We start from the raw sequence: 19,707 nt of genomic DNA on the forward strand, positions 1-19,707 counted from the left end.
ACTCTATTCTACTCCACAGAAACATGTACCCATTACTTTGCTAAAACTACAGTGTCCTCATTATTATAGCCTTATAGTAAGTCTTAGAGCCAGCAAAGTATGACTCCCCCAGCTTTATTCTGTTTCACAGTCACTTTAACTACCTAGTTATTTTGTCTTTTCATGTAAATTTTAGAATCATCTTACCTCTATCAACAAAACAAATCCAGCCAGAGTTTTAACTAATATTGTTTTAAATCTTAGATCAATTTAATGCCATCTTTACTATGTTGAGTCTTCCGATACATGAACATAGTATACCTCATCATTCATTTACGACTTTGGATTTTTTTCATCAGCAATTTGTAGATTTCACCACAAAGATTCTGTATATATATTTTGGCCTTTTATATTTAAAATACTCAAAAATTTAAAGCTACTGTTAAAGTTGTTTTTAATTTGGTTTCCTACTGCACATTGTTAATACAGATGAATATTATTTATTTTTGCCTGAGAACCTTGTATCTTGAAAACTTTCTTAACTTACTATTATAGTGCTAGAATTCTGGGTTTGTGCTAACTGCTTACAAATTTTCCACATAGACAATCATGCCATCTGTGAAATGGGATAGTTCAACTTCTTCCTTTCCAGTCGTGTAACTTTTGTTTATCTGGCCTTATTGCAATGACTAGAACCTTTGCTATGGATCACAGCCACACATATACAACTCAGGGTGCATTTCCTTTATTTCTCTGACAATTTCTGGTTCTGGGGCTCTTCTTTTCAGCTCTGCTATCAGAATGTCAGGACCTCCTCACTCTGCTGTGCACTTCTGCCCACATCCAGGGCAAACGAACAATAAAATAAAACAAAGCAACAGAGAGGTCTCTGGTTCTGACAGTAAGAAGCCCAGACGCTGTCACTCCATCCTATAAAAAATTGACATCTTTTCTAGGTTCTGATGAAAGGGGAGGAAGAGGACAAACCACTCTCCCCAATACGGCAGACAGACAGAAAACTACAAGGAGTCACAGGTCACCAGAGCAGAGACCCAGAGACGGCAACTGCCAGGGAGGAAGCAGTGCCCAGGGAGGAAAACCTGAACTGTGACTGAACTCACTGGCAGAAGCCCAGTGCGCCCAACACCCCCAGGCTAGAGAGTCCGAAAGTCCTCCACAGCGATTGGGAGATTTCTCTCTCACATCTCAATCAGGTTCCCATAGTAAATATAGGAAAATCCTCTTAAGTTAACGGCAGGGGGAGGGCAATTTTTTTTTTTTTAATACACCAGAGAATTGTTCTTAACAAGGGCTGTCCTGAGGGGAAACCACTTAACCTAACCACACCCAGCCTGCTGATGTGTTATTTAATGAGCTTAACTGACTTGGGAAGGAAAATGTCCACCTACAGCCAGTCTAGTCATCTTCTCCTATGAAAGGGGGTTGAAAATAATGAGAAATACTTGAGGTTCACAGTCTAGAGGCACAGGCTCACTACAAGAGAAAGACTGAGTCATAGGACTCCAGGACACGTCCCTCTCCCTACGTCTCACTACCACACACTAAAGGTCTACCTACAGCAGTTCCTTTCACCCACACATCATGTCTTTCAAGAAAAAATTATGAAGCATACCAAAAGGCAAAAATCATAACTTGAAAATATATAGCAAGAATAATACTCAGACATGGCTGGGATGTTGGAATTATCAGACATATAGTTAGTAAATAAATTTTTAAATAATATAGTTATAGCCTTAGGTAATGAGTAAAAGGGTCAACTTTCAAAGACATAGCAATACTTAAGGTATTTGCATCTACCAACAGAGCTTTAAACTACACGAGATAAAAGTTGCTAAAACTGCAAGGAGAATTTTGGAAAAATGTCATTATACTTTTGTCCAAACCCACAGAATGTACAACACCAGAAGTGAGCTCTATGATAAAGTATGGACTCTTGTGGTTATGGTTTATCAATTTACATCCATCTTTGGTAAAAAATGTACAATTTTCTGGTGAGTGACACTGATAATGGGGGAGTGCATGTATGCGTGAGAGATGAAGTATATGGGAAATCTCTATATTTTCCTCTCATTTTCATTATAAATTTAAAACTGCCTTTAAAAAAAGCCTTTAACAGAAATAATAATTTAGAAATTCAAAATAAAAAGAATATCAAAAGCAATAAAAAACTGCACAGAAGAGAAGGTTATCATATTTATTTGGGGCATGTTGATTTTGAGATGCTTTCTACTTGCTCCTGGGTATAAAAGCCTAAATAGAAGGTAGCTACAGAAAAAGGCTGTGGGAATTGTCAGCCTAGGTAGTAAGACCATGGACCTAGACACAAAGTAAAAGCCAATAAAATTATAATATTAAATTAACTAGATTCTAATGATGCCTTGCTAATTCTTTTCTTCTTTGAAGATTCCACGGCACATAATGGCCACACCCAGTGAGAAAGGGAAGAGAGCCTAAACACGGGGGAGACTTAGCATTACACCCACTCCCCATCAGGAACATACTGGGCTTCTGGGGATGAATTGTGAATATTCAGACAAAGGCAACAGTCCTTGTAAAAACAAGTGATATTTAGTTTTAGACTGTATCATTATCATAAAATCAAAATGAATGAAGCAATTTACTTATTTTCTCAAGGAATGTGAAGACATAGCAAAGTAAAAAGGGATGTTATTCCATGCTTAAGACAACAGTTACTTCTATTACAAGAGGTCATTGAAATTTTGAGGTATACAGGGTGAGGATATATAAATTACAGGAAAACTGAGGCAACAAATTTAGAAATGATGCATTTATGATTGCCAAAATTTCTGCAGTGAATAATTTGAAGCTACCCCTTCCAAAATGGTGTTTGTTTTTTGGTTTTTTTTTTGGTCAAAGATGAAGTAGAAGTCTTGCTTAAAACTGACAGAGGAAAATTATGTATTGTAAACTGAAATAGCACAAAGAAAGAAAGCATTTAAAAATGGATTTCACTAAATTTAAAGAAAATGTTTTTATGGAAGAACTATTGTAGAAAAGCAATCACTTATGAAAAACACTTTAAAATGAACTATGAGAAAACAGGTTATTAGAGAAGTCAATGACTCATAAATCATAATTCTAGAAGAAAACAAAATGTTTTTTGATGACAGTTGGCAAACTTATTAAACTGCTAGATGTACTATAAACTTTATTAGCTGTCTTCCATAAAGGCTCCATGGAATAAAATGGACTTGTCTGACACAGAAAAGAAGGCTATTTGAACATTACAATTTCTCTATGTTCCAGACAGAATACTTAACACATTTTATTTTTTACTCCTCACAAATTAATTTGCACAGTAGATTCAATATAAACTCCATTCTACTCTAGTTAAATCCCACTAAACAAATTATTATTTGGTTTTTCTACTCTAATAGTAGTAGCATATGTATGTCAAATACACTTTCTGTATGTGCTTCACTTGAAAGAATATTTTCATTATAAATTTAGTAAACTAAAAACAAAGGCAAACTAGCAAATATGCATACCAAGTGACAGATGGTACATTCTTTCTGAAAAATATAAAAAAGATAAAGGGCATATAATTCCATAGGAATATTTTTAAAATACTGAAATACTTTCAGAAACCAAAATAATAATTGTATTCTACGTACACAACAACCTTCATAAGAGAAACACTCATTGTAAACAAGTACTGATTTCACTCCTTTCACCTACTAAAACCAATCACATTTCATTTTTACATCAGTTGGGTTAAAAGTATGTAATAAAAAATTTAAATTATACGCATAACAGGCACTCTTCCCTCAAATAAAAATCAGGAAAGACAGAGAAAGGAATTTTATGTAACTTCAAATGGTAAGGGGAAATCTGGTCCAGGTGGTAGACACTGAAATACTGAATTTTCCAGATGATTTCATTGGTTAACACAATGACAACAGTGCTCATCAGGACTTTATGATGAAATTTTCATTATTAAGGGGGCTGCTTAATTATGAAGAGGGCTATAAAATTCAAGATAATTACTGGAATAAGTTTGGCTAGCAAGAGATCTTTTAAGAAAACAAAATCTTGATTTAAGTTCACTGAACAAATTAATGACTTATAAATATTCATGTAATAAGAGGATTCTTAATGACAGGATCATCAACAAAAACGTTTTACGGCTTCTCTGAATTTTTTCGTATTTTATCTTCTATCAGGTGATCTATCAAACAACCTGTATTACAATTATAAACAAGAAGGACACTTCCTGAGAAAAATATTTGTAAACTTTCAAGAATTCATTAAAATGACCACTTTAACTTGACTTTGCATTTATGAAATTTTTCAGAGTTAAAACATAATTAATATGAATTTTACTTACACAAAATTACATCACATCCATAGACTGTCTACTATTTTGAGGAAAGAAAACTCATTAAATGTCTAATATGTACAAGACACTATGATAGCTACTTCACATATACAATCTTATTTTAATTCATATGACAATCAAATAAAGTTGGCATTACTAAGATCGTTCCACAGCTGGCAAAGTGATTCCCAGAGTTGCCCACACTGGTTTAGAGAGAGGGCTCTGGAGCCAGGCTTTCAGCATTAGAACCCTAGTTCCAATGTGCCACTTAAGTCTCTGACCTTGAGCAAGTTAATTGTTTTCTCTCTCTTATCAGCTGAACAGAATCAGATGAGATAATACAGAGCCTGGCCCATAGTAAGTGCTCATTAAATGCCATGTACCACTACACACCCTCAGGTAACACCTAAAATCAGACAGAACGTAACAGAACACCAGTTTAAGCCATAATATGTCCGACACCAAAAGAAGGACAATTCTTTGCATCACACTGTCTCTAGTGAGAACTACTCTCTTACTGTATTTTTGTTTGATATGCAGAAGGCTACTTACACCTTGTGCCAGAAAGCATGTATTTTTTTCAAAGCAAGTTCTTTCCAAGTCATACAATAAAAAAGAACTGTTTTGTTTTATATCATCTAAACGATTTAATTAGATACGTTTTTTAAAAAAGGGGGTGGGCCAAATTTGAGAAGGCTAGGTTATTTGCAGTCCATGTGGAGGATCATTCAAATAGAAGGAAAATGAAATTTCTAGTTTATTAAGTCATTCCTAGACACAAAATACAAAAGATATGATTACTTGGAGACTGGAGTTAAACTTTCTGAAATCATTTATTAATCATTTGTTCATTGTTCAGTCATTAAATATTAGAAGTCCAGTGAAAGGAAATTTGTTCAGTTACTGCTCTCAGTACTCACTGGACTGGCATCGACCAATCCAATACAATAATTTTAGTCCCCAAGGAATGACAAAACATCCAAAGAGCTCTGATCAATTGGTAGATTACTCAAGGTGATCATAGCTCTTGAGAAGCATTACGAACAGGATGAAATCACAAGAATAACTACATATTGGCCTAATTATTCATAAACAGATAGAATCCAAAATACTATATGTTTTGCCACAAGCTATTTAACTAGTTCAATAATATTTATCTACTCCTTTTGTAAATTATTTTTTTTTGTTCCATGATAAAAGCTAGCTACATGTTAAAAGGCAAAAATATTTTTATCCCTGGAGATTAAATACTAATGTGGTAGCTATACAAAATCCCAAACAAGCTAAAAAATATCATCTTAAATCCTTTCAGACTTTTTTTTGACATGCTGTTGGCTTCAAAACTTAAGTTAACATATTCCTTATTTTCAAGCTGCTACGTATCTAGAAAATGGATCGATTTAAAACCAGTTTTCATCACTATAACTGAAGATTGAAATACAAGTCCCACTTAACTACTTAAATAAGTAATTCTCTATTGTAAATAACATCCTTGGTAGAAAGAACTTCAAATACAAATTAATATCACCCTTTTACTAAAACCAATTTCTAAGAATGATGATATATAATTTTTAATATAAAATTGTAGTATTATAGAAAATTGTGTAGATCGCCCAGCTCATTGTCATCATTAACAAAACAGGCTGTATTAAGTGTTCACTAGGTCAACTATATATTTTATCACAGTTAATCTAAATAATCCAGTGAGCCATTATTATTTTGATTTTATAATGGTGTAAACTTAAGCAAAAAATATTAATAACACACTCAAATAATAATAAATAGTAAACTCAGGATTTGAACCCAAGTATATCTCACTTGAACATCCACACATATAACAACTATAATACACAGCCTTCATAATAAAACAAAGCCACAAAACTTCTCCTGCACAAATAAAACCTATTTTTAAAGGCTCCAGAAAATATAAGACTATGCCTTCAATGAATTATTTCAATAATAAGTGCCCTATACAGAGCAGAACTCATCAAGGCTTATAATGGTGTTCTAGTGGTGTCAACAGAGGTGACACATATAGAAATAATAAAAATTTTCATAAAAAGGGACTTTTGAGTGAGGAAAGTGCATGGAAACTAAGTACTTCACCTTTAGTTACAGAAGGTAGAGAGAGACTTACTTTTTTAACTCAATGTCTCCAAAAAGTAATTAAGAAGATAATATTGCAATTTTGGGCATGTATTTGTTATGAAAACAGATTTTTCAAAAAAAAAAGTGTATCAAATTTTCTCTAGAAGATTTTAGACTTCAAATAGGTTCTCATTCATCTAGAACAATTTATTATTGACTAAAATAAGATGATATATCCTATTCCAAGGTCTCATTCATCTACATGAATTTATGATAGAGCTAGAAAATAAGAAATTCTATCAACCCTTGCCCTAACTTAAGAATCTGAGTTCTTCAAGCAGAAGTCTCATTTAACAACTAGCATTTAACATTTCAAAAGCCAAAAGACTGTATCACTGATGTACACATTTGTCTATAATGGCCCCTTTCAAAAATTTAAATAACAAAAGACTATTACCAATACATACAATTATCTACTAATGAGTTGACCTCTAACATCAAAGGCTTTGAAACAATTAATGAAAAACTATTACATAAGAATTAGAAAGCACATAACTGACCCACAGGGTACTTTGTAACTGGGTATGTATTATTATTAAAATGAGAGTGACAACTTTTTATATGTTTTCTACTGGTCATAAATTAAGAATATAAAATTGATTGCTGAAAAAGTTGAAGTTATTTATTACAGGGAAAAATTAAGATGAATGATACAAAAGAACTAAAAACAAATCAAAATGAAAATAATAATACTGACCCCCTTAGTCTTTTATCTCCATGATGAAATAAATACAATTTAAATACCAAAATATAATATAAAAACTAAAATGAGTTTTAAAGACAAGTAATGAAAAATAACCATTGTGCCTTGGATGAATGGACCAGATAACCTGTTAAATAAGGTTTTAGTACTAAGATTTTATAATAGCTGTTCATGAAATCAAATTACTGTGATAATTTTAGTCATAACATTTCAAACTGTTAAGATTTCTAATTTTTCTTCACAAAGCAACAAATTTCATTTCAGATGAAAATAATTATGAACTTTATATTAATTCATTAGTAATATTCAAATTACACGTGGAGTTTTCTACTGGCTACTTCATCTCCAACTACTGTTCATAGCACTTAACTAGGTTTTTAATTACTTATCATGTGTAATGGTTCACTTGGATAATAAAGAGCAACACATGCTGAATTTATATCCAAGACTGGAATTTAAAGTTTCATGTTTCCACTAGACTGATTTGCGTCCCAAAGAAATGATGCAAGTTCTCATAGCAGAGTAATATCACATCAGGACATGACCTCGGCATTCCTTTTCATTTCAAAGCTTTTTCACTTCCAAACCCCAACCTTTACAAATACTGACATAAAAGAAAGCATGACTTATGGATGGGTGTTGAGTGTTATAAATGTACAGGTCACATTTATACTTACATTTATACTTTACATAAAGATGGTCCCAATACAGGGACAATATTATTAGCAGTAGTAAAATAAAATTTTATTAATAGTTACTTTAGAAAATAAACATGAGAAAATCATGTATTACATTTCAATGGGCTTTAAATTTTTCCCATCTTAGCTTCATTCACTAGTTTTCCTATCAGTTCAAAACTGGGTGGTCCATGAAGGATTTCATGTCTGTCTGCATACTAATAAAGCATTCCTTTTACTTGCAGAACAAAAATTACTGTTTACCTATGTAACTGTCCCTTCAAATTCTCCAGACATAGCAAATGTACAGTCAAAATAGCTAAATGTTAAAATTCACATTTAGCTTCTTACATATATGATACTAAGACATAATATTAAACCAGCATTTGATGCATGAGATGAGGGAAGCTACAAAAACTACACATGAAATCAACCTAATTAGAAGATTATTGATATTTTATATAAACACAGATATGTCACTGATTGGATGTGGGTTCTCAAACGTGAGCTACATATAAAGAAAAGTTAATAACAATTAATATTGTGCTAGTCTTAAAATAACAGCACTACAAAGTAACTCCACTGTTTAAGATATAAATTATGTAACTTATTAAATATTATTCTTCAATATAAACTTTACCATAGTAATTTTGTTTAACTTGATGGTATTTCCTGGGCAATCCAAACCATGAGCCTTTGCAAAGGGGAAGGCCAGGACCAACATTTTTCCTCAGATGCGTATGATAACCACTAGGTACATCTGGTAAGAATTTTTTATTTATTATCAAGGAAGTCACTCCTTTATAGTTATAAGAATCTAAGTGCCAGGGATTTTTATATTGTGTAAATATATATCTTAGTCCTAAAGAAGCTTTCACTAGCACTTCAAGGATAAAAACCAAATATTATAATACATTTCTACACAGGCATAATCTAAGTGTGTAAAAAATATCAGAAATTACACATTCAGAGAAAACTTACCAGACAGTTGTTTCCACTTGACTGTCATTGAGCTGCCGATTGTCCAGTTGGGCAAAAAGTGGGAAAAGCACTTGAATCCCTCCAATTGAATGAATCGCACTATGGATGGAATGTGTTACTATAGCTTTCACATCCTAGTTCAAAAACAAAAATGTTTATTAAGTGTCTGAAGCATAACGTTATCATTATTTCCTTGTTCCAAATAACTTTGTAAGAGAATTAAATAACATAGACATTTTAAAAGCCCTCAATAAAAGTTTTTGATACACATAAAATAGAAATTTGAAGTATCTTTGCTAATCACTTTAAATTTGAAATCTAAGTTGAGAGCTGTTTACATTAAAAATGTGAAGCTATACATCAAAATATATTTCAGAATAAGAAATACTATAAATGGATTTAAATTTCAGGTAATTTTTATATTAGGGAGTTATGCTAATATATTCTTCAAGCGAAGTTTTCTGTATCTTACAATAATCTATTCAGCTCAATTGATTTTATTTGAAAGGATAGAGCACATAACAAGATAACAAATAACAGGTTTCCTCCTAAGGAGACAAGTCCCAGGCAAAAATTATCACCAAAAGGAAGCAGACAACAAAACTGTCATTCAAAGAACTGGAAAACCAAAACAGAAAGACAAACAGCAGTTGGAGATTTATACATGAGCAATGTTTAATACAAAAAACAAAGATACCACTAATGCTGAGGAGAACATGAAAACTAAGCTACTATTCACCCACCTGGAGCATTAGCGCATGTGGGGAATGCACAAAAATGGATGCATTTTCCTTTGGTGATGATTCCAGGCACAGCTGAGCGTCAGTGGCCTTAGCGTTATATGTAAACGCAATACTACTTGCAAGTTTCCCATCATACAAAACCTGCTTATGATGTTCTGCCAAATGAATGTCACTCTCAGACTTAAATTTGAAGGTGCTCTGAAAAAATAAAACTAAATTAAACATTTTAAAAATTGTAACATAGTAAAATTTTAAAGTTTTAAAGCAGAGAAACATTTAAGATAATTAACAATTTGTTGTGTCCCTTATATTATTTTGTTCTTTTCACTTCAGTTCTGTGAAATTTAAATTTTCATTATGCTGATAAACACTCAGATCTTCATATTCTCGTTTTATTAAGTTCCCGATTTACAAAGTGATTGCAATCGAAAAAATATGAAGCTAGATTATATTAAATATAAAGAGGATTTTACTTTAATACTTTATAACATAAACTGAATTTTCCTCATTAACACTCTCAAAAGTATGTAAGTAAACAGAGCCTGGCATGTGTATTACTTATATAGATAAAATACTATCACTTGAGACTATGAAAAATATTTATATGCAGAAAAATTTGACTTTACAACAAAAAGTCTATCAACACACTGAATACCAACACTACTCCACAAAAGTATCACAATAGCCATGTAAATCCAGAAGAGAAGTTCAGTAGAACATTTTACCACTCTGTGAAAGAGAAAAATTAAAGCTGTACTAGGTGTAAAAAGAAAGGTATTTTTAGAAATGGTTAAAACTTCTCTGCAGATATGAACCTGACAGTGACAAATATTTAACATTTGCAAAAATCACGTATTAGCACTAATAGTATTTTCATCTTGCAACTATGAAAACTGAATGTTAGAGAAATTAAGATCTAGAAGGGATGGCAGCAAGACAAAATACCACGTCTTCTGATTCCTCGTCCATATTCATGGGTTAACAGTGAAGTGACCTAGACTATAATTCAGGCTTTGCCACCAATTATCTCCTGACCCTTACTGAGGGTCAAAGAAATCATTTAACCGATGCAGGTCCAATTTCCTTATTCATAAGTTTAAGCCAAATGTTCCACTCCAGTCCTTACAGGAGTTAAATAGATAAGCTCAGTGTTTGTGAAGGAGGTAAGGGGGGGCTTCTTCAAACCACAAAGCGCACGTCCTGTCTAAAAGTATCCTATTGCTTAGCTCAAGTCAGTTACTGAACAATGCTGCCAGTTCTTCCATATTTTTCAAGAGAAACATGAAATCTGAATTTTTATATAAAATCACCTCCTTGTAATTTAATCCAAACATTTTCAAACACTTACAAACCACATGTGTTAGGCCAAATATAGCCAGTTTTCTACATCTGGACTAGTATCTAGAGAGACCTTCTAACTTGAACCTGGAAGCAAACTGTTAAGTATTAGACATGTACCAAGACAGGGGCAGCACAGATAATTGAACATTTGTGTATATGTGGTTATATATGGTACTTTTTGTCTTTTAAATGTAAGTATGTTGACATATCTTGACATTAGAAATAAGCTAAGAAAACTGTACTATTTTGGGTTGAAACTCTTGCTCTCCTCTCAACTCAAAGGAATGTAAAACATTATCTCTCACTTCAAAGTTTCTAAATGGAATCCTGTCTTTATAATCACAGAGTCACACTTCCCAAGCTAGAAGTAACAGCCGGGTTTAAAATACATCCTGACTGAAAATAAAGATTTATTTCAGTCCATCTTGTACTAAAGAATAGGTGACAGTTATAACAGAAAGACAGAAACAAATAATTTCTTACATAATATTTGAATAAAATTATGAGTTAACTGTTACTAGGTAGTAATATTGGCAATATAAAGCCCATCTAGTTGTCTTGGTATTGCAAAATAAACATTTTAATATGTATTTCAGTAAGAGCATAAATGCTCAGAATGTTTAATATTTGTGTTTGCAATCCAATCACTTTAAAGTAAAATTTCACAAATATGTTACATTTTTTACTTACATTGCAGAGTACTGATAGAGAGCAGAATTATTTTGGAGGAGGAGAACACATGAATTAATTTGTAGAAACAGACTTATTTAATGGAGGGAATTCAGGGGAAGAGCATCCGTGGCCCTGAGACACCGGGGGGCAGACGGAGCAGGGAAGAGGGGGACGGGCGGAGCAGCTGGCTGGGCCAAGGGCAGGACTTCAGAGGGCAGTCGAGCAGAGCAGGGCTGCCTCCTTATGTTCATGGTATTATACTAGGAAAAATAGTGTATGAATGATGAAATAGCAACCACAGGAGGAGTAACACAGGCCCTAGCTAGTAGGATTTTTTGTATTAGACAACAAAAGCAATAGCAACAAAAGCAGTAACAAACAAGTGGGACTACAGCAAACTAAAGGCTTCTGCACAGCAAAGGACACCATCAACAGAATGAAGAGGAGAAAATATTATACTGAAGAGGAGAAAATATTTGTAAAACATATATCTAATTATCTGATAAAGGGTTAATATCCAACACATATAAGGAACTGGGACAATTTAACAACAACAAAAATCCAGTGAAAACTGGGCAGAGGATCTGAATAGACATTTTTCCAAAGAAGACATACAAATGGTGAACAGGTACATGAAAATGCTCAGCATCACTAATAATCAGGGAAATGAAAATCAAATGACAATAAGGTATCAGCTCACACCTGTTAGAACGGCTAATATTAAAAGACAAGAAATAACAAGTGTAGATAATGATGTAAAGAAAAAGGAAACTTTATGCACTGATGGTAGGATAAATCTGGGCAGCCACTATGGAACTCAGTATGGAGGCTCCTCAAAAAATTCAAAAAAAGAACTACATATGATCAAACAATTCCACTTCTAGGTATTTATCCAGAGAGAATGAAAACACTAATTCAAGATATATATATACCCCCATTTTTATTACAGCATTACTTACAACAGCCAAGATATGGAAGCAACCAATGTAAGTGTTCACTGAAGGATGAACAGATAAAGAAAAGGTGATATATATTATGTATGTCAAATGGAATATTATTCGGCCATAATAAAAGAAATCTTGCCACTTGCAACAACATGGATGAATCCTGAGGACATTATGCTAAGTGAAATAAATATGCCAAAGACAAATACCATATGATTTCACTTATATATGAAATCCAAACAAAAAACAAAAAACCACCGAACTCATAGATACACAGAAAGAATAAGTGGTTGCTAGAGGCAGGAGGTAGGAGGGAAGTGGGCAGAACAGCCAAAAAAGTTTCAAAAGGTACAAATTTCAAGGTATAAAACAGGTCATGAAGATATAATGTAAGACACGGCAACTGGAGAGAGTTAATACTCTATTGTATATTTGATAGTTGACAGACTAGATTCTGAAAGTTCTCATAACAAGAAGAAAATATTTGTATCACTACGGAGATGAATGTTAACTAGACTTACTGTGGTGATCATTTTGCAATATATACAAATATTGAATCATTATATTGTATACCTGAAGCTCATATAATATTATGTCAAATATCTCAATTTTGAAAAAGTGTTGATAAATGAGAATTTTCTCTATGTTTTCCTTTAGGAGTTTTATGCTCCTTGCCATTGGTCTTGGCAGTGGTTTTATAGATATGATACCCAAAGCATAAAAAACAAAAGCAAAATAAACAAATAGGATTACATGAAACTAAAACACATCCTCTGCACAGAAAGGATAACCATAAACAAAATGAAAAGGCAAACTAATGAAGAGGAGAAAATATTTGCAAAACATCTGATAAGTGGTTAGTATCTAAAATATATAGGAAACTCATACAAATAATTCAATTTAAAAATGGGCAAAGGACTTGAAAAGACAGTTTTCCAAAGAAGATATTCAAATGGCCATGAGGTACATGAAAAGACGTTCAACATCACTAATCATTAGGGAAATCACAATGAGATAGTACCTTAAACTTATTAGAATGGCTATTAACAGAAAGACAAGAACTAGCAAGTGCTGGCAAAGATGTGGAGAAAAGGGAACCCTGTGTTCTGTCACTTATCTGAAGGAAAGGCAATCTCTATCTTGAAGAGGCATCCGCACCATTGATGTCCACTCTAGCATTATTTACAGTAGCCAAGACATGGAAACAATCTAAGTGTCTATCAACAGATGAATAAAGAAAATGTGACATGTACATATGTATGTATGTATATAAATATGATAAATATACAACAGAATACTATTCAGTCATAAAAAAAGAAGGAAATCCTACCATTTGCCAGCGTGGATGGACCAGGAAGACATTATACTAAGTGAAAAGTCAAAGAGAGAAAGACAAATACCATGTGATCTTTACATATATGTGGAACCAAAAAAAACAAAACAAAATAAACTCATAGAAACAACGGAGTGATGTTGCCAGGGGAATGGACAAAATGGGTGAAGGTTAGTCAAAGACTATAAACTTTCACATATAAAATGAGTAAGGACTAGGGATATAATCTAAAGTAGATTTACATACAATCCTGTATTGTATGTCTGGAAGTTGCTAAGAGAGTAGATTAAAAAGTTCTCAACACACATGCAAAATTATAATTACATGAGGGAATGGATGTGTCGGCCTTGCTGTGGTAATCGTTTCACAATATATACATGTATCAAATCATTATGTTCTGCACCTTAAATTGACACAATGTTATATGTCAATTATACCTCATTAAACCAGAAAAAAGCTTTAAAAGTTAAAAAAGAAAAGAAAATACTGCATTTTCAGTTTTGTGCAATTGTTAAAAGCATTAAGTTCAAAACTAGTTAGAATTGCATTTGAATCCCACCTGTCACCTACAACAAATGTATATCTATCGCAAGTTATTTACATCTCATCTGTTATAACCCAACACATAATATAAACAGAGCACTTTGAACAATACCTAGTTCTTTAAAAGTAACTCAAAATAGTAGCTGCTATTATTATTACCTCTTTTTCCACTTAATATTTTACAAACATTTTCTATGCTAAAAATTTTTTCCTCAACTTTATTCATGAAATATTTACCATAAATTTTATGGTGAAGGCACATTACACTTACGGAAGAGGACATCCAGACACCTGTGACACAGCTGCTAATGAGGCAGAGCCACTCTCAGTAGAACCCTAACCACCTGAATAGGAATTACTTCACATATGAGAAAATGGGCCACAACACTGTTAAACTGAACAAAACTAATTTTATCAAATTGCTACAATAGCAGAAGCATGTTGTTTTCTAATACTAATCTCTTAACTGATTTCAAAGCAGTTGTATAATATGTATACAATGTATGGGGCCTACAACATACAGAAATGTTAAATATTTGCTAATAATACAAAGAAGATGGGTGGGAAATGTATAATGATCTAAGGAAATGACACCAGGTGGCAAGTGAACAAATGGTGAGATCCATAAATGATAAATAAAGTTAAGATAACAAAAGCTATAAACATATAGCTGATCTTTCTTTCTTCTTCCTTTTTAAGAGGCATGCAATTATATAAATATATATATGACATATATTTAGTAATAATTTTAATACTGTTACTAGGTTTGTTACATTTACAGTGTAATATGTATTAAGATATCCACAAAAAGAAGAAAAATAAAAAAAGCTATATAGGAGTAACATTTCTGTATTTCACAGAATTAGGTTATATAAATCTGAAGCTGACCGTGCTAAGTTAAAATGTGTATGGTAAGCCCGAGAGCAACCATTGAATGAAAAAATTATTAAAGAAATGAAAATGCTACATTATAAAAAAATACTCACTTAATTCAGAAAGATGTAAGAAGGAATAAAGGAATAAAAAGGACATGAGACAGGTAACAAAAAGTAAGTGACAGAAATGGGGACAAAAGTAAATCCAACTACATCTGTAACATTAAAGGTGAGTGGAATAAATGTCACTCAAAAGACAGATTATCAGACTGGATAATAAAGCGAGATCCAACAATTTATTATCTATGGGAGACATATTTTAGATTCAAAGTCAAAAACAGATTTAAAGTAAAAGAAAGGGAAAAAATGTAAAGAAACCACAAGAAAGTTGGAGTGGCTATACTAATATCAGACAAACTAGATTTACATTCAACCTCCATTAACAACAAGGGGCCCTGTGAGCTATGCCCATAAGCTGGGAACTCTCAAAACTTAATAAAATACTTTTTCATACAATGCCCAAAATTTAGAGGCATTTTCTTCTAAAACTCTGACTTTGATGTAGGTACTCTATCGTCTTTGTTAGGATGCTAGGCATACATTCGGTATCACATGAGTCCTTTTGTATAGAACATGGTGATACAGGGTTACTACTCGTGTCACTATTGCATAAAAGGCTATGATAAGAAAGAGTCCAAATTACCCAGTTTGCAAAGCATTTCAGGACAATGTTTGCTCCTGTCCGAATGAGAGAATTACATAACTTACATTTAGCCCTTTTTCCTTCTTGCTGCCAGAAAGTTCCCATCAGTACTTAACTTTCATTACAGCAATCATTGGGTTTATGGTTTGCTTATCTGTATTTTCTTGATGTTCTATCTTTATTTATATCACATTGGTTTGATTATCACTCTAATATCATTTTATTAGTTCTTGAAGAAAGCCATTTTAATTATTTAATGGAATAAGGCAAAGAGGTAGGAAAGGAAGGCAAGCTGCATACTAACCCAAACTCTGAATGACAGAAACATTCCCGTGCAAGCCAATGTCCGGCAGAACAAGGACTCACACCCAACAAAAGGAACAAAAGGACCTCTGAAAGAAGAAGTGGCTGTACGAGCACAAGTTCACTGCCAGGGACAGCAGGACGGACAAGACGATATGGGCAAAAGATGTACGAGGTGTTGCCACCTTGACATAAAAATGACAGCAGGATTGCTATTCAATATTATTATCGTTATTTTAAAATTACTGGCAACAGAAATAACTTTTAATAAGGGTAAATTCAAAGTGTCATGTATATGTCTGAAACAGGACATAAGAATAAAAACAAATATAAATGCAAAAATACAAGGACAAAAGATGAAATATTTTTAATGTTTAGAGCTTCTTCTCTAGAACAGAATCTTCATACTGATTACTTAAACACCAAGTTTAAAAAGCTCTTCTATGTAAGAATGTACTTCTTCAGACTTATAAATACTTTGACTTACACTGTGTAATCTTCTCTCAGCTCCAAATACCTTAAGATTTCAAAATTCCTAGTATTATTTAAATGAAAACACATATAGATTTTCCTAGCCAGGTATACTACAAATTAAAAATGAATTCATATATGTGAATATCTTGCCTAAGGAAGTCTTTGTTTTTAAAGTTAAAGAACAGGGAGAGTATGAAAAATTACATTAAATAATTACTTTTGCAAATTAGGATACCCACTTCTATGTTTAGTCCCTCACCCACTACAAAGAACAAGCAAAAGGAGAAGCTAAAAGTGACAAACTTCATATACATAAAATATATTATACAATTTTCCTTCTAAATCTTTAACTTTTTTCCAAGTTATCTCTAATTTGAACAATAGTCATTTTATTTGTTCATTACGTAATTTATACATTTCAAAATGTGAGATTTCAAATAGCACATTAAGCAATATGGTTTTATAAAATTTGTTATTTCAGAATTATGTCAATAAATGCTAAGGCTTCAACACTGGAAAACACTCTAAAGAATAAAAAAAGTTTGTGAAGGGAAAATAGGTCAGAAGAGAAAAAGCACCTTTGAAACAAAATGAAACATACAAAAACAACTGAGTTCCAAATAATAGAAATGACTTTTAAGCCACACTGAAGAAAAACTATTATGATATGTCGTATCACATTTCAGAATTGATCACATAGAATTGCATCACATTTCATATCAGATTCACATAAAAGTTTCCACGGAATTTATAAAAGATTGTTTTTACTACCTTATATCCAGGTCCTAACTGATGAACTGCAAATATCTGAGCAGGGTTGAGGGCTTCGCTGAACACATACACGGCGCCAAGCTGGCCGCAGAACACCCGGTTGGCATCAGCAGTTTCTGAAGATCCGAGGAAGCACTTGTCATAGCTCTGTTTTTTAAAAGTCATAAAAAAATCCAATGTATTATTTTATAATGACAGATATTTAAGGATACCTGCCTTCTCTGTTATGAATACCTTAAAGCATAATAATAATAATAACAGAAAAAAGCATCAGTTAAGATTTTATGGAGTAGTTAAAGAGTAAAAGCCAGGTAAGATATTCAGGACAAACAAATCAGTTAAACATTTGATATTTATGGGAAAGCAAAACAAACAATAACCTTCCACTTAATAATCGACAATTTTTCAAATTTTATAGTTAAAGGCAAAAGGGCTTATAATTATTAATTTACCAAATTAATACTAATTTTAAAACTCTAATGATTTTAAATTACCCATACATAGATTCATCTGCATCAGAGAATGATTACTCCAAATTCTAATGATAAACACATAGGGCCTAATTTCTAAAATTCTACCTAATTTCTGCACTATGGATATATTCCCCTACTTCCCCACAGTCAGTTAAAGACACAAAGACAATCACTTCCCTCTCTTATATGAGCAGGCATTACACGGAGTCAATAAACAATAATCCTCAAAGTCTGGGGCGTAGAGCAGATGGTACAGTGCTCCCCATCTGGAGAGTCCAGCACCCAAGAGGCCACCTTTAAGGCGCTTCTCACCTCTACTTCTTAGATCTCTCCTGACACTTGGCCCTACCCACCCTGACCAGTGACAGCAGTTGCCCTTCCCCATCCTTGGAGGTCCTTCTACACCTTAGCACTGATAAAAGCAAGACATTATATATATGTATGCAATTCCTTTGGTGCCTCAGTAAAATAAAAAATTTGTGAATGAGGTACAAAGACAGAAACTCCTCATTAAATACCCAATCTTTAATTAAAAGTATAGGGACTTGAGAATCAACTGCATAATGTATGTATGCATATATGTTCTTGTCTAGGCCTCTCTACTTCTTGGAGCTCCATTGCAAAAAATTGAAAAACTGAAGTCCTTTCTTCATTTTTTTGTTTAAATATAACTGTAGAGTTAATAACCATCAATGAGGTCACTGGGGTTTCTCCCACTCTATAAAAAAAGACTGTCTCTAATGGAAGGCAGATTTCCTGTGTATTCTAATTATGACAAAATCATCCTCATAAACTGTGGCCTGACTATGAGTTTCTAGGGCAGAAAAAGCAAACATTTCCTGTAAAGGAACATACTAAATAAGTTTTACAAGCCAAATGTAGCTTCTGTCACATAATCTTTGATTTTTGTTTGTGATTGAGGCGTTAAAAAGAAAACCTTTAAAAATGTAAAAACCAAGATTCTTAGCTCCTAGGTCACATAAAAACAGGTCAAGGATCAAGTTTAGTCCATAAGGTATAGGCTTCCAACCCCTGACCTAGGGAAAAAACTGTGGACTACGTCATCAGTGCTCCTAACACGGGAGAATACCGGACAGAACAAGAGCCAGTCCCTGCCCTTGAGGAATCTCAAGTCTGAAGAGATGCGGACTGCCCACGTAAGAAGTGAATTTTGTTACACAGAGGCATGTTTTTATGAAACCAGGCTTGCTGGGAGGGCCGTACATTACTGGGTTTGGGGGTACTTTTGTCGGGAGAACACAGCCTCCAACAGGCCAGGATAGACAAGGGAAGGCCCCCAAACAGAAATGAGAGTTCTTGAAGTTCTAATTCCAGATAGCCTCTATCCAACTGTTACCTCCTCTCTGCTAACACGCTGGTAGAAACTAATATTAGCTGTTATGACTGCAGTTAAGTCACTTAACTCCCTGCTTCTGTCATTGTTTCCCTTCAGAATATTCTCCGTACTACACCCTGACTGAGGTTTTAAAACATGAGCCAACATCACCTCACTTCTCTGCTCAAAACCTTTCCAAGACTTTTACGCTGGGTGAGGTGAGAGAGCCCAGGACTCAGGTTTGCTCATGAGGCCCTGGCGCCATGTCACCCTCTACTACAGCCGAACTTCACATTATTCTGTCTCTTCTCCTCTGCTCCAAACTGGCTAAAGCGTTGTTGTTCGATC

The 19,707-nt window shown here is 33.4% G+C and overlaps 1 protein-coding gene across 3 annotated transcripts in view; it reads right to left on the bottom strand.

Moving 5' to 3' along the window:
• NBEA (neurobeachin) overlaps positions 1-19,707 on the bottom strand; it is a 550,888-nt gene that overhangs the window by 448,195 nt on the left and 82,986 nt on the right. For all 3 annotated transcript variants that reach the window (XM_036904990.2, XM_036904991.2, XM_036904985.2), the window contains exons 8-10: positions 17,551-17,697; positions 9,592-9,789; positions 8,849-8,982 (exon numbers count right to left, since the gene is read on the bottom strand). In XM_036904990.2, coding sequence (XP_036760885.2) covers positions 8,849-8,982; positions 9,592-9,789; positions 17,551-17,697 — 479 coding nt within the window. The remainder of the gene's footprint in view (positions 1-8,848; positions 8,983-9,591; positions 9,790-17,550; positions 17,698-19,707) is intronic.

Source organism: Manis pentadactyla, chromosome 2, assembly GCF_030020395.1.
Source record: "Manis pentadactyla isolate mManPen7 chromosome 2, mManPen7.hap1, whole genome shotgun sequence".
Lineage (NCBI taxonomy): Eukaryota > Metazoa > Chordata > Mammalia > Pholidota > Manidae > Manis > Manis pentadactyla.